Source organism: Phalacrocorax aristotelis, chromosome 1 (assembly GCF_949628215.1).
Source record: "Phalacrocorax aristotelis chromosome 1, bGulAri2.1, whole genome shotgun sequence".
Taxonomy (NCBI): Eukaryota; Metazoa; Chordata; class Aves; order Suliformes; family Phalacrocoracidae; genus Phalacrocorax; species Phalacrocorax aristotelis.
This window is the reverse complement of record NC_134276.1, coordinates 159,276,496-159,291,332: the sequence shown is the minus strand read 5'-3', so window position 1 is coordinate 159,291,332 and position 14,837 is coordinate 159,276,496. Positions and strand designations below refer to the sequence as shown.

The following is a 14,837-nucleotide window of genomic DNA, read 5'->3' as shown; positions in this document are numbered from 1 at the left end:
CAGTGTTGGATTTAACTCATTTCTTACCAAAAAGGTACCAGAGTAATAGACACAGTCTTCTCAGTTTATACCTCTTTTATGGCATTTGGAGGGGTTTTTTTTTGAGACCAAAAGTCCTGTCTTTTCAAAAAATGTTGCAGTGCAGTAATGGGAGTAGCGAGAAAAATCTCACTTTTTCCACCACTGTATAGGTGGATGATGCACATTTGGCCTCAGTCCCCATTTGAATGATGAGGGTTGCTGGGATTGGAAAGAGGAGGAAGAGAGGGATCAAGTACCAGGCTCAGTACAACACCTTTGCATTGTTTCCTAAAGTTGGCCCTACACACACGAGCATGTTGACCCCGGTGACCAGCCAAAAAGCCTCCTCATTTACACTGGCTTTTGCTGAGGAAGACAGTCATGTGGTCTATTCCATCTGATTTTGGGGTTGAGTCAGTCGAGGTTTAGTTCACATTTTTCAACTCATGCCTTGTAATTACCTTTCTGATGGTGTGCAGGGGCCTCAAGATGTAACAGGCCTATTTTTAGGAATCTAAAATAAAAGAAAACAAACTAACTCGTCACACTGGGGGGAAAATAAAAAAAAAAAGAAAGAAAAAGCAGGGCTGGCAAGGCAGTGTGGGAGAAATTGGCTCTGCCAGTAACTCAGCTCTAGCTATTCCAGGTCCAGTTGTGCCATACTTTCCTCATGGGGAATACAGCTGGCTCGGACAACCTTCCCAGAGGAGTCAAGGAAACCACTTGTAAACACTTAAACCAGGTTTGCAGAATGCCTCCTTTCCCTACTGCCCCTGCACAGCCACCACCCCCCAAACCAATGCTTGTAATGCATTAAGTAATCCAAGAGCTCAGATGGGATCTGAGCTGGTACTTGGCACCACTGAAATTTTATCAGGTTGAAACTCAGGTAGAGATTGCATGGGGGCATTTGAGGGCAGAAAGCTTCACTGGGAGCAGAATCAGAAAATTTTAATTTTGTGATAGTTGGGAAATGAGAGATAGGAACAGACCACTTCAGTGCATGTCCCACTCTGATTGCAAAACAGGCTTCTTGAAAAAAGAGATCTGCTTAACAGAGATTACTGGAAACTTTTGGAGCTAGAAACAGTTGAGATACACCAAGAAATGAAATTAAATACTCCTGGGAAATGTGCTTTTCACTCTCCCTTTTAATTTTTTTCCAAAAATGGATCCATTTCATAGAAATGTTTATGATTTTCTGGAGGGGGATGGAAGTGAGACTGTTTTTCCTTGGCAATTTGCAACAATGTTTTTTCTCAGCAACTCTAATTACAATCAGCTGAGTTTGGGCTTGAGTTTACTCAAACGTGCAGCCCCATTTTTTGATGACATTTGCCAGGTTTCCAATACTGCAATACACAAATTTCTTCAAAGGTTAAAATTTGCATTAAACATATACACAGTTGAAATAGGCATTTCTGAATCAGAAACAGAGATATCCAGGGGGATCTCACACACAGAGAAACATCTAAGAAACCTCAGTCTTACAATGATCCTAGAATTATTGAGATATAATGCTACAAGCACCCTAAACACAATGTTTCAACCACTGATAATTTTTGTGTTATAAAAGTTACAATACAAAACACAGTGGGAGCAATGCTCAGAATAGCAGTCATATTACATGCTGTAATGGCTGTAATTGTAAGGCGACTTTTGCACTCTTAAGACTGCAGGAAATATGAAGTCTTGAAGACAATCATCTACAGAGTCCAAGAGACTCCCAGCCAAACCGTTATTGACTGTCAAGGGATATAGTCTCCCAGATCACCTGGACACTAAAAATATACAAAAGGCCTTGGGATCCTTTGAATGGATCTTTTTATTTCTCTGTAAAGACTCCCTGCAAGTAACTCTGGTGTCCAACCAGCAGGCAAGGCATCTCACTTAAAACTCAGACTGCCACATTGCCTTGCCCTGTGTATTGCTTTGTGGTCTGGATGCAATCTCACTAAAAACAGTGGAACCACAGAAAGTAAAAACTGATACCAAAATGTGGAAGGGGCAGTTATATCTAGCTGAGCTGTTGATAGTAACATTCCTACCCATCTAAAATGCACTGGGAGGTACTACTTGAGCTCTACTATCAGGTATCTGAGAGGCTGCTGCACCATTTAACATGGCTGTCTCTTTGCCAATATCCTGTCCCTAGCAATTGCCAAAAAAAAAGGAAGAAAAGGAGGTAATTGTCCCATGAGGGTCAATACCAAAGTCAGACCTTTTTGCAGGCTTGGCCCATTGAGGTGGCTCCCAGGTGGCTGCCTCCTTTCTGCCCATCTGAAACACTTGTTATTTCAGCAGCAGCCAGGAGCTGCATGCTTCAAAAGGAAGCCCAAGGAACAAGTCAGGATGCTGTCTGTCAGCTGCACTGTTGTTCCAGTTGTTTAGTATGACCGCTTTTCCTAGGATAAACATATGTAGCCTCAACATCACAACATCCATGTTTCACCAGGGCTGCATGCACGCACGGCGAGGGGCATGTGCTGCTCTCAGCCAGGGTGTTTTAACTCCTCTCCCTGCCCCTGTCTCATTCTGTTTAATTTTTAAGCCTGTTTGCTCACTTTGCTAGTCAAAACAGGGCTTTATTTTTCTTCTCTAGGATGTGCAGGGCTAGGGCAAGTAGTTAAGAGAAGCAAGCTGTCCTTCCCCAACATCAATACTCTCCTTGCCAATGATAATGATCCTACATGGGGAGTTTTTCTCTTATCTGCTGATGCATGTGAGGGGGTGGTGGTGTTAGTGATGGGATATGCTGCCTCTTGACATTTTCTGGATTTGCTTAAATGCCACATTTTGACCTATAAGATTAACTAAAAGGGTTTTTTGCATTTGTCTGCAAATCTGCTGGCAGCTGCCCCTTCAGCATGTGGCCTATAAGACTGGCACACACCTTGCAGCCTAATTTTTTCACACACTGGCTGCATTTTTTTTACACCCATACCACCCTTTAACTCCCAAAGGGGTATTATTTCACCACCAAGTGAAGTTTCAACTTCTTATACAGAAATGCTTTTGTTTACAGTAGCCCAGTACCCCGGACAGGAGCCCAAACGTAGCAACTCAGCAGAAAGCATTCTCAGTAGCTCTTGTTATCTGCAATGTAACCTTGGGGTTGCAATTTGGTACATTTACTGGCTTCAGCCGTTGCTCCGAAGTGCTCAGAACATGTAAGATTAGGCAGCTGAAGCTACTGGGAAGAAAGAGGGCTTTCTTTCCCTTCCCTCATTCCTTAGATGTCTGTCCCCTTCCCTTCACCTGTGTGTTACCACCTGTCACACAGGTTACACAAAGATATCCTTCAAGATGAATGCATCCCTAGCTTTGATGGGGAACTTGAAGGAACTTTTGAAAAGGACTTAAAGTGAGACTTGGCCCAGACCGGAGGCCTTTATTAATTTAACTTGATTTTACCAAACTCCAGGGGGCATGTTCAGTTTCTAAATTACTTTGCAAATAGGACATCAATGGGGAATTCAGTCCCATCTACCAGCTCAGCAGGAAACAGGATTCTTTTCTGTGGCGAAATCCCCAATCATTTTATTCTCTCCATGTCCATGAAAATGATCAAGCTACCTTATTCAGCTTTATTCCCCTTCTGCAATGCTGCCAGTCTAACCACTTCACCAACAGCACTGCCATTTCAGTATTGCCCATGGTAACAGGGCTGTACCTCTTCACAGAGAAAGAACGGCTAGAGGTGTGGTTGTAAAGAATCTAAGTTGCTCCTGAGATCCAGGTTTCTGATATATATACATGTATCACCTCTTAGTCTCTTTGGTATACCCACCCTGCTTTGCCAACATTTTCTGTCATGGTTATTAAGTTTCTCTCTCACAGGTTTGGGGTTTTTTTCCCAGCTGATCAATAACTGATTGAACAGGGAGGCTGCAGACAATGTACAGAATAGTCTGCTCACTTCACAGATGGCCAAAGCAGAGCAGGAATCTGAACAGAAATCAAAACTCAGTCCTACCATGGGAATCTTTGTGTCTGGCTGTGCACAAACCAGAATGACAAACACTTTGTAACAGTCATGATAGATGTTCACCCTTGTATGTCAACTACCAGCACTATCGCTTTCCCCATTGATGTTACATACTGCTTTCACTAGATACCACCCTCATAGACTGGTGCTTCCCTCGGGACTCACGGGTAGATGGGACAGAGGTAGCAGATTATCTCCCCTTTCTCTAGCCATGCACAGGGAGCTGTTGGGAGACTCTTCATTCATAATAGATGTCACTTATGATCGCTGGTGGGCTCATGCTTCCTTGGTCTAACACTCAAACCAGGTAGCATGGGCAATTCCCTCTAGTCATCACTCCCTTAGCAATTTTCCTTCCCTTCAGTACAAGAGGTAAATGTGCCTTGCTTTGATTTGGCTGTGGGGCAGAGATCCAAGGGAGATCTTTGATTAATTTTGTCTCTGCTCAAGAGTGGTGGCACTGATTTCCTGCCTGGTCACTCCTCTGAGCCCTTTCTCCTCTACCAGGAAGAGCCCCCCACCCTCTCTGCAGCCACATTTGGAAAACAGAGGTTGTTCGTAGCAGATATAAAACTAAACCCAAATTGATTCCCTTCTGGCTCTTGAAACCCTTCTGTGCTCTCTTAGTCCAAGGTTAGTGTATGCACACTGGCTTGGCCCTGGGTAAATGCAGTAACTTCATGTCATCTTGCTTCTCTCAGGCCAGGAAAGCAAGGTGGGAAAGACATAACAACATGACTCACCTCCTTCACCAGTATCAGAACATTTTGCAAGCACTTACCTGCTACAGAGTAAGCCACTGATATTCACTGTGTCTGTTTTTCTGTTCCACCCCCCCCACCCCCAGTTCTCTCAGCTCATTAAAATCTTCAACTCATTGGGTCCTGCGAAGTTCCCCCTCGTGGAGCAAACGTTCTTCCCAAGCCATAAGCAGATGGTGAGTACCTTTGCATTCTTCTGACTACAGGGTGGGTAGGGGAGAAGCAACGAATGTCAGCAGGGCATAAGAGTTGGTGGTGGGAATGCTGGGAAAAGTCTCGGATTTACTTCCAGAGAATTACTAGCTAAAAGCAATATGCAAAAAGCAGTGCTCGGAAACCTCTTTCCCTTCTTGCCCAGCTCTCCTCCAGGCCATGTATGCACCCTGAAAAAGTGAAAAATTAGAACAGGTTCAACACCAAATGAAAATCTGCTGTAAAAGCTAATCAACAAAAGCTCATCCCTTGAGTAAGGAATCACTTTATTCATATGATGCCGATTTTTTTTCCCTCGTGAAATTGTTGAAAATACATTGATGATTTGGGACACAGGCCATAAAAGATGTTTGTTTCACAGCGTTGGGTTCCTTGGTCTGTCACGAGGTCACCATCCATGAAACATTTATCAGCCTGACTAGGTACTCAGAGCAAATTGGAGTTCTTGAAAAAGAGGTTGTTTCAGTTTGTAATGTTTCCTTCACACAGTGGCGCTGGGGTCTAGTCTTCCTGTCAACACCTAAACACTCAGTGCCCTGTGTGGCTACTGGGCACTGCACCAGACTCTCCGGGCACCTTCCAAAGAGACCTGTGTAGGTGCCTTTAGTCCCGGAGATCATGGCAAAGTGAGTGGCTCTGTTTAAAACTGTTTGTCTCCTGTTTTCCCTGGGTTAAAAAGGGCCTTCATGAATTTTTGCTTCCAACTTACATCCGTTAATTAGTGACTTTTCTTACCTGGCTGAGGCTTTGCTGAGACCCCGTGTGAACCACAACCCCCCATGTGACCCACTGGCTGTCTGAACTTATGCCCCACACTTCATTGTGAACTCAAGCAGCATTGGCAGCCTGAAGATTAGAACTGCTGAGAGGTCAAACTAGGGCTCAAAAACACTCAAACCCCTCTTCTTTCACACACTTGTTGCAGCAAGCATGGGAGAACCACAATGCATAATAGGATGTAGGTACCTGATGGTGGATATAGGCACCTACTGTGAGCTTCAAAATTCAAAAGGAAGCCTCATTTAGATTCTTATGAAAAACCCCACCAGTGCTCGCCAGGTACCTGGATACCTTGAAATGCCAGTCCTTCATCTCTCTGTTCCGATACCCTGTTCTCTACTTGTGCTGTGCAGACAACAGCACTTCTGTACTTCACAAGCACATCATGGAGGTAAGTACAGTGCTGTGAAGCACTCGAGTAATGCAGTGGTAAGAGTTATATTATCATTTAAGACATAAAGAAATTTATGGTCCTTAAACACTACGTGACAATTTGTTGTAGACTTTTATGACAAATCCGTTGGTAGATCCTGGTGCGTTTATATTCCCGCTGATTTATAAAGAGGGCTTTGTGGCATATGTATGCTTCAGGGTATCATGACTTTGTGTGACCATTACTTCAGGAATGGTATTTTTGGAAGACTCAGTTAGGGTTTTAATTGCAAATATGTTAGCTAGCACTTTCAGCATAATGTTCTTGCCTGGAAATCAGCTTCTTGATTCCTCAGCATGTAAATGTATTTGTTACCGGCACAGTAATTTGGTTTAGCAGAGCACTGATCTTCATTTCATGTATTTGTCATCTTTATAACTGATCACCTGCTTGCAGATGCTATTGCTTACTTCCAAAAGAATACAGGAACCTTTTTAAACTGTACATAATCTCATGTGAACACAAACACTACTGTTGATGTGCAAGCTTGAGTAATCTGGTTTAAATAGGTCACTTTCCAAACATTTACAGTGACAATCTACTTGGGCAAATTCAGGCCAGCCCTTTCCAGGCTGGGGTGGGGGGGGGTCTGCCTCATGGAATGAATCTAACTTCTCAAGATCCTTTCTAGATGCATCTTCACAATATCCTGGGCTGTGAGAGGCTGAGAGGGCAAGTGCTTAGCCAAGCAAGTTCTGTTGCATTCATCACTCCACCAAATACCTGTAAAAGTTGCTTGCCCACTGTGCATCGGCTTCTCCATGTGTCAGATCGGAATATAACGATCCCCCTTTCCCACTCTTTTCTTCCCTTTCCTGGAGGCATTTTCAAGCTGTACTGGTTAGCACTTGTAAAATACACTGTGGTCCTTTGATGGCTGACCCCCTGGAAGTGTTTATAACTAGTGTTATGGTTTTACCTCTTTGCAATGTGATATACTTTAAGCAATGAAGTTCTCACATAAAAGATTCTCGTCCTTCTATGTCCCAAACTTTCCAAAGCTTACTTTCTAAACCTTCGGATTAAACATAGAACAGATTTAAAGATCTGTTTCATTCTTTCATCGATGTAGAGAATAGAGATTTTCCTAAAGTAAAAGTGAGTAAAGGAAATTTCTAACAGTAGGCCCATTTTTGAGAGCATTTTAATTTAGTCGAGAATGCATTCTCCTAAGCTTTCTTCTCATGACAACAGGGCATTTTTAACCAGCCTTAAACAGTAAACATAACGAGAGGACACAAGGCTCGGACATTTCACAGCAGAAAAGATGCGAAGGATGAATCTCTCTTCCCTTTGCCACGGGCACGTACCTTTCTACCCTCCCCCTCACGATCAGTTTACTGGAAATAGGAGCAACCCGGCAACCGCTCTTCTAAGGCCCTACTGGTGCTCCACGACAGCCATAATGGCTGCCTTGCTCTGTAGTGACCCCCTATGGCCAGTTAACAAGTAGGATACATTAACTTCAAACGCGATTTTTTGCCTCTCCTGGGCTTACGACCCCAATAACAATTCTTAGAGAGATCAACCTCTTAAAAAGAGGGAGGGACTGCGGGAAGGATCTTTGCCAAAGAGCAAGAATTGCCAGAGGTGGAATATCTGCTTTGGGCCCAATAAAACAGTATCAAGAAAGGGAAGGAAATGAATAAATCCACTTGCAAATCCATTGTATAGGTTTGAAGTGGACAGAAACTAATATAAGTGAAGCAGAGACAGAATGTCTGTGATAGAAATAAAACCACTTTACTGTTTAGAATAAAAGGACACTATAAAAAGTGAACATTATGCAACATTACCTTAAAAGACAATATACATTCACTGAATATAAAATTTATAAATAACATGGAGGAAAACTGTAAACAGTGCTAGAAAATTTAGCAACAAATACATTCCTTCTGGACAAGATTTTTCACACGGGTTTGGTTCCCTCCCCACGCTTCCATGACTATCAGGAACAGCAGAGTGGCTCTATGAAGGAAGGACAGCGTCAGAGAGAATGAGAAGCCAGTACAGGCAAAGCAGCAGCAAACGTTTAGTGGATTTTTAAGATTTGTCTCAAGGCTGGTCGCCCCAAAAGACACTTATTCTAAAAGACAAAAAATTTTTGCAGTTCCCTAAATTTTGTTCTGCCCTTCTAAGGTATAAAATACATTGTAAGTGAGATATACTTTCAGAGACATCTGAAAGAATGGAAACTTGTTCCCATGGAGGCCTTTACTGCAAACAGTCTGTAGTGTAAAAAACACAACAGCATGTTTCCCATCACCCTGAGGCAGCATTTCGTTCTGGTCAAGTACGAATGGGATACGGTGATATATTTAGGTTTAGACTAGTCCTACCTAAAGGGCCACGTAACTTTTCAAAACGGGAAATTTAGACCTAAAATGGTGGGTTTATCCCATATAGGGAAGGGGGAAGCCCCCCACAAGAGGACTTTACTCAAGGTACTCCATGCACAGATCTCATTCTGCTCTCTACCCCCTCCATTTTGGAAAAAAGAAAATTGAATCCAATCTTTCCCAAACCTTAAATATATTTTTCATGGGGTTTTTTAATTCTAAAGGGGAAAACACTCTCAAGCAAATAAGGAAAAATATCTGAAAGCAAACAGCAACAGTCTAGAAATGAGCTACGCGTGTCCAAAAGTACATTTAATAACATTGGTATATCTAAAGCGTGGGGGGAAGCCCTCATCCTGTACACGTCCAGAGGTCATGATCACATGAGCTGTGCCATTGACAGTTCCTTTGACCTTAGGTTATGGGGTGAAGCGAGAAGCACGTCAGAGGTGACAGGAAGGTATTTGTGCTGCTGCAAGCCATTGTATGCTCCATAGCCTAACGTTTTGGGGAGAACTTCACACCTGCCTCCTCACATCTCCATGCCTGGTGCTCCCACATACTGCGTGGCCTGCTGTAATGACGGAGAGTTTTGTCCATTGGCAGGCAGAAGTGACTTAGCAGGACAGAAGAAAGGAGAGCAGATAGAAAGGATGAAGTCTTTGAGTCTGATTTAGAGCCTGTTCAATCTATTTAACAGCTCCCTCCCGCTTCAACGGAGCTGTCAGTCAGGTTCTTAATGCAAGCACAAGCTAAAGCTTAGCCCAAGAAATACATGTCCCTGATAGCATGCATAGAAACAAAATTAAGAGGCCTCCCAAAAGAAATGCATTTTTACTGGATTCTTCCCCCTCCTTCTGGCTCCACATTTTTAAAAGCCTTAACAACTGTTTCTTTACACAGCAAGGGGAAAGATTTGCTACCAAACCCCCACCCTTACCGGTCTAGCTGTCTGCATCTTGGAAATATTTTACAGTCTGCCATATAAAATGGGAATATGCTTCATTTTCTGGTAATGCATCTGTTGTTTACAAAGCACATAGCTACATTATATCCTACTTAGGGACATAAGTCCTCATAGCATTAGAATGCAAATATTTTCACAACAATTTGAGTGCAATACTGTGATATCTCAGCTAGCTAAATGAATCAGTGACAGGTAAAATATGCGGAGCTGCAGTTTAATGAAAATTCAAATCAACACTTCACTGAGTCGAGGGGCATTTTCATTTAGCCTTCCAAAGCCGTGAAAAGTGGCTGCAGCTCAAAGAGACGTCAGCTTTGACGAAGTCGCCTCGAGCATGAAGAGGGCCGTCTCCAGCGATGCCGACTCCACACGACGCAAACAGTGAGGGTGGCGAGGCCGGCTCCACTCTGCCCTCAGTGACCTTCAGAGATTTTTGTCAGCCATGCACAGCTCGAACAGAGGTTGCTCCACTGTGCCCAAACCCCAACCCTGTAACGCTGCCAAACGGGGCAACGTTCTGACCCACCACTTGATCCTATGACGGGTGCTGTGGAGCACCCTACTCTCCCTCTCGTCTCCAACCCATAATTTAGGAGGAGTAGTCACAGGGAAGAGGACTTCTGAAAAGCGTTCCAAGCCTGAATCACAGGAAAATCCAACACACTTTCAGTGTGTTTTGTGCTGCGTTGCCACTCGGAGAGCAGCCGAAAAAAGAAACGCACACCAGACCTAGGCACCTCTTACAACAATTCTTTCAAAATGCCCTTTAAAGCCCATGTTAAAAACGAAGCTACGTGCTTCTTGCTGCAACAATTCATCTAGTAAATGGGGTGTTTCAGGGGATGTACGTCTGGCAGAGCTCCGGCAGCACGCAAGGAACGTAAAAACGCATCAGGGCCCATCTCAGACACCCTTTCCTTTCCCTTTGGCAAAGAGGCCCAGGCAACTCTCCAGTAATTGAGGTCACAGACTGTTAAGCACTGTATTGCCCCGGGCTGGAATCACTGCAACACTTCTTCCTGCTGGTGGCAGCTCTGCTTTCTAAGTGGAATGAACTGAAGATATATGGAAACTTAAGATAAATAGTCATAATAATACAAAAATGAAGTTAAGCATAATCTTCTCCCTGCCCAAGCCCTCCCCATCCAAAACTCAGTCACCCATTTTGTCAGCACCCCTTCTTCACCATCATTAAAACTTAAAATACTTTTATTTGATAAGAAAAAATTATATTATAGTTTTCTTAATAAAAAACAAAATAGAACGAAAATACTTCTCCAGTCAACAGCAAAGCACAAGACAGTAAGGCTCCTCCTCCCACATCACTGCAGGATATGGTACGAGCACATGCACAGAGCTATGCTTAACAGTGCCTAGAGGGAAACACAGCACTTGACACAGAAACAATCCTCTGGGCAGCTGAAATTTTATGATCCCAGCCAGCACTTACTAGGAGACCACTTTTCTGTGCCTAGCCCCCACACACACTTCCTTCCACTGTTATAAACAAACACAGCTAGCGTAGCTGCAGGGGAGGAACCATGGTGCAAGGAAGTACAGAGGAAACAATGACTGTAGCCACTACTGCAGATACGTTGGAGCTTCAATATCTTAAAAACAACTCACTGACTCGGAATGTCAATATTTCTGTCTTTAAAACACAATCAAATCATTCTTTTGTTTACAAACACCAAAAAAACCCCCCACATCCTGTCAAAAATAGCTTATGTCATTATGTGTATATACATCTTAGTTTAGCAAAACACTATTTTGGCAATAGATTTTTTTTTTTATAGTAAGAGCTCTAGCAAGTTTCCCCTTTCCCTCTTCCATGTGATTGATTTACAGTTGGTATTTTTGCATCTGTTTGGTTTAAGGTGTTCACAAGCTGGTTTTGCTGGTGAAGCTAAACTGCAAAAATTTCAGGGGCCAGTGCTGCTCACAACAGGATGGCACAGCACTTCATCTGCTCTGCTGTAGGTGGATTTACTTCCCTGAACATAGGGGATGGGGCGCTTGTTTCTTAAACAACAACAAAAATACAAAATCCTCTCTCTTTTGTTCTGGGGAAGGCCAGAACTTCAAATGTGCTGTTGCGCTCGCCTGTGACTAAATTAGCTAGGACAATCAGTCAACAATGCTTTTACCAGATGATGTGGTCAGACACACCAGGTGAATTCTCCCACCGCTGGAGTGAATCACAATCACAATCTCTCCCATAGAGGAGGATTTCTTTTGGACGTCATTTTTTCCAGAGTTTAGATTGGGTTTCTTTTCAGTTTGTTTCAGTTGCCAATCTGATTAATGAAACCTGTTTTCCTTCAAACAGATATCCCTACATATTTTCAGCACTTAGTGCATGAGGAGGGGTGACAGGAAGCCAGCGCATAGAAGAATACAGTGCCTAACTGGCATAGTTTTTAGGTTTTTGTTTTCCTAAAAAAATAGAGATTGTATCGCTACAGCTAATGATACATGTAAGAGAGCAAGAGCTCCATCTTTTTTCTTTTTTTTTTCTTTTTTTTTTTTCCCTCCCATTTTTCCCTCTGGTGTGCAAAAGTAAGCTCCCAAATGTCATCTGATCAAAATGAGTGGTATCAAAAATGGAAAAGGTGATTACAAATTCAGTAAGGTAGCACAGACTTTTTTTTTTCTTTTGTTTCCTTTTTTTTTTCCTTTTCTTTTTTTAAGTGTTCGAAGTGCTAAAATTTGCATGAAAACAGGCACTAATTTCATTGTCATCATCATGATCTGGTAAGAGTTAGTGTCCAAAGGAAGATCAGCCACAAGTAAGGGAGAGGGGAGATAAGGAAGGGAGAGCGTGCTCAGGGATCTGTGGCATTGATTATCGTTTTATCTGGAGGCGCCCATCCTCTATACCAGCTGCAGTAACCTTCCACCCTCTGGATGCAGGCGTAGTGCTTTGCTTGGTATCCTGAGTGGCCGAAGTTGGAGAGCATGTCTGTCCAAATACACTCATTCTTGGAGGTGGCAAAGCAGGGCAGATAGTAGCAGGGCCTAATCTGCAATTGTAAAGAACAACCAGGTAAGGCTACATGGAAAAACACCATTACATAAAAATCTTTTTACCAGAGACAAGGAATTCAAAACTCCACTCCCTCAAACCTCACTTACTAACGCAAAATTCAGCCTCAGTTCAGTAAGCACGTAAGCATGTGCTTAGCTTCACATACACAGGTAACTCCAGAGTCAAAAGGGCTTTTCAGGTGCAGAAAAGTTGAGCTTGTGTCTATGTTTTTGCAGGCCTGGGGCCATGAGCAAAAATCTTAGTGCCGCTGCCAGGCTGTGAGGTTTTAAGCACTCAAAATGTTTAAACAGGAAAAAACGCTGGACGTATCTTGCCAAGCCTCTGGTACCTGATTCCATTCACCTGCAAATGATTCTATGTGGATTCTGAAAGCCTTTGCCAACCTCAGTTAACTCCAACAGGGCATTAAAAAGGCATGCACTCTGCATTTTTATTTGATTGTCTTTTCTCTGGTCTCAACATTAAAGCTGAGCTGTACTTTTTCCCTGTAAAAACTGTTGTTCTCCATTTCTCTTCCTGGCTGTTCACCAGCATCATTGGTATTACCAGCCAAGGGAAACAGAATTCTAGGTTTTGTATGTCTCAACGCCACCTAATTAGAGACGCACATACCTTGCATCCACAGCCCAGATGATAACGATGATTCAGTCCTTTACGCTGGGACAGAGTCAGCCGGTCCCATTTCTCATACCAATTGCAAAGGCCAGTGTAAACCTTCCCTTCATACACGCGGCCTTGAAAACAGAGACACGGTCACAAGTTAGCACTTCTCGGCTCAAGCACTTTTCCCATTTCCTGAGATTGCTAATGCTCTCAATATGTTTGGCTTCAGTCGCTGCTCAGAAACTGCTTTCTTTTTATTAACTGGTTCAGGAATCTTTGGCCAGCAAGATTACAGCACTTCTGTAAGCTACAAGTGTTGTGCCAGCTGTAAGCACCAGCAACAACATGCACGTGAGTAATGCTGTCAAGCACCTCTCAACAACAGAGCAAAACTAAGTGAACGGACACCTTTACTAGCAACAAGACTTGGCAACTGCCACACCTCTCTCTCCCTGCATCCCCCCATCTCAGCAGCCTGCATCTCTCCAGCTCATTCCAAAACGGATCTTCCATTTCTGGTGCAGTTGAGTAGCAACCAGTTCCCTGTGACAGACATGCCAGCTCAGGTATGAACTGACAGCTGTGGACTGTCATACAGCATATTTGTCACAACATGGCTGGGTATAAGATACTTTAGGAAAGAAGGTAATCTAGAGAGTGAAATGACTGTCAGCGTTAAGGAATATTGAACACCAAAATACTGTTGGGCATCTTAACACTTGGAATGCTGTGTATAGAGCTGACTACATAGCTGCCACATCCTTAGCAAGCGTATGTACAGAATAGAAGAGGTTTTGATTACAAAGAAGTACGCTGTCCTTTACCTGTAATCAGATATTGATACTTGTTGACCTCCAGCTTGACTCCACAAAGACTCTCAGAGGCTTCTGTGTAGATGTACTGAACATGTGGCATTATCTGGAAGCCCCTGTACATCTAGGGAAACAAATGAAAATGCTTTAAATCATCTTAAGATGCCAACTTTTCACTTAGATTCTTTACAATCTATGTTCCTAGACTGTGGTGGCAAGCTTTTAGTCTTTACAAGGATGAAGGACTAATGGCACTAGCTGGACTCTGATGCAAGTCTCCCCACCAGATCTGCTGGTAGAGAATACCCACCTGTTAACAAGCCATTGCAATTCAGCACAGGGACCACTTTTCCCCACTCACATTAGTTCCAGTGGCACTGACTGAGCAAAGCGCCAACATTAGAAGGTCTGCCAACACGCTGAAGAATATTTTTTTCTTTATATAGCTCATCACTGGGGAGAAATTAAATTACTTCAAGTTTAGAATCTTTCTCCTACATGTGATTTAAACAATTTCTTCCAAACTAAGGGATTTTTCTTTTAAACAATAACCCTGTTTTCCAGTGTTGCTGCTGTAAGTTTCAAACCTTTGGCGCTTGATCTAAGTCATCAAGCCAGACACTTCCTTCTCAAATGCCTAGCATACACAATCCTGCTGACCTCAGCAAGGATTTAATGTTTCTCTAACTAAATGAATGCAGAAACAGAATTCTACCCCATCTTCTAAACTTAGCCTGGTAGAGATGGGCACCATAAAGAAAATATCATGTATGCATAATTCCTCTATGCTCCTTCTCGTTTTTCATAGTCTTTCTTAAGTGGAAGCCAACATACAGTTCAGTTTAATTGAAATATGAACCCACAGGTATAC

General features: G+C 43.0%; 2 protein-coding genes across 3 annotated transcripts in view; one reads left to right on the top strand and one right to left on the bottom strand.

The window, feature by feature from the left end:
- SYN3 (synapsin III) overlaps positions 1 to 14,837 on the top strand; it is a 196,889-nt gene that overhangs the window by 60,557 nt on the left and 121,495 nt on the right. For both annotated transcript variants that reach the window (XM_075075809.1, XM_075075817.1), the window contains exon 6: positions 4,857 to 4,946. In XM_075075809.1, coding sequence (XP_074931910.1) covers positions 4,857 to 4,946 — 90 coding nt within the window. The remainder of the gene's footprint in view (positions 1 to 4,856; positions 4,947 to 14,837) is intronic.
- The window catches only part of TIMP3 (TIMP metallopeptidase inhibitor 3), a 40,038-nt gene continuing 33,115 nt past the window's right edge, over positions 7,915 to 14,837 (bottom strand). The window contains exons 3-5 of the mRNA XM_075075830.1: positions 13,979 to 14,090; positions 13,164 to 13,285; positions 7,915 to 12,525 (exon numbers count right to left, since the gene is read on the bottom strand). Coding sequence (XP_074931931.1) covers positions 12,328 to 12,525; positions 13,164 to 13,285; positions 13,979 to 14,090 — 432 coding nt within the window. The 3' untranslated portion in view covers positions 7,915 to 12,327. The remainder of the gene's footprint in view (positions 12,526 to 13,163; positions 13,286 to 13,978; positions 14,091 to 14,837) is intronic.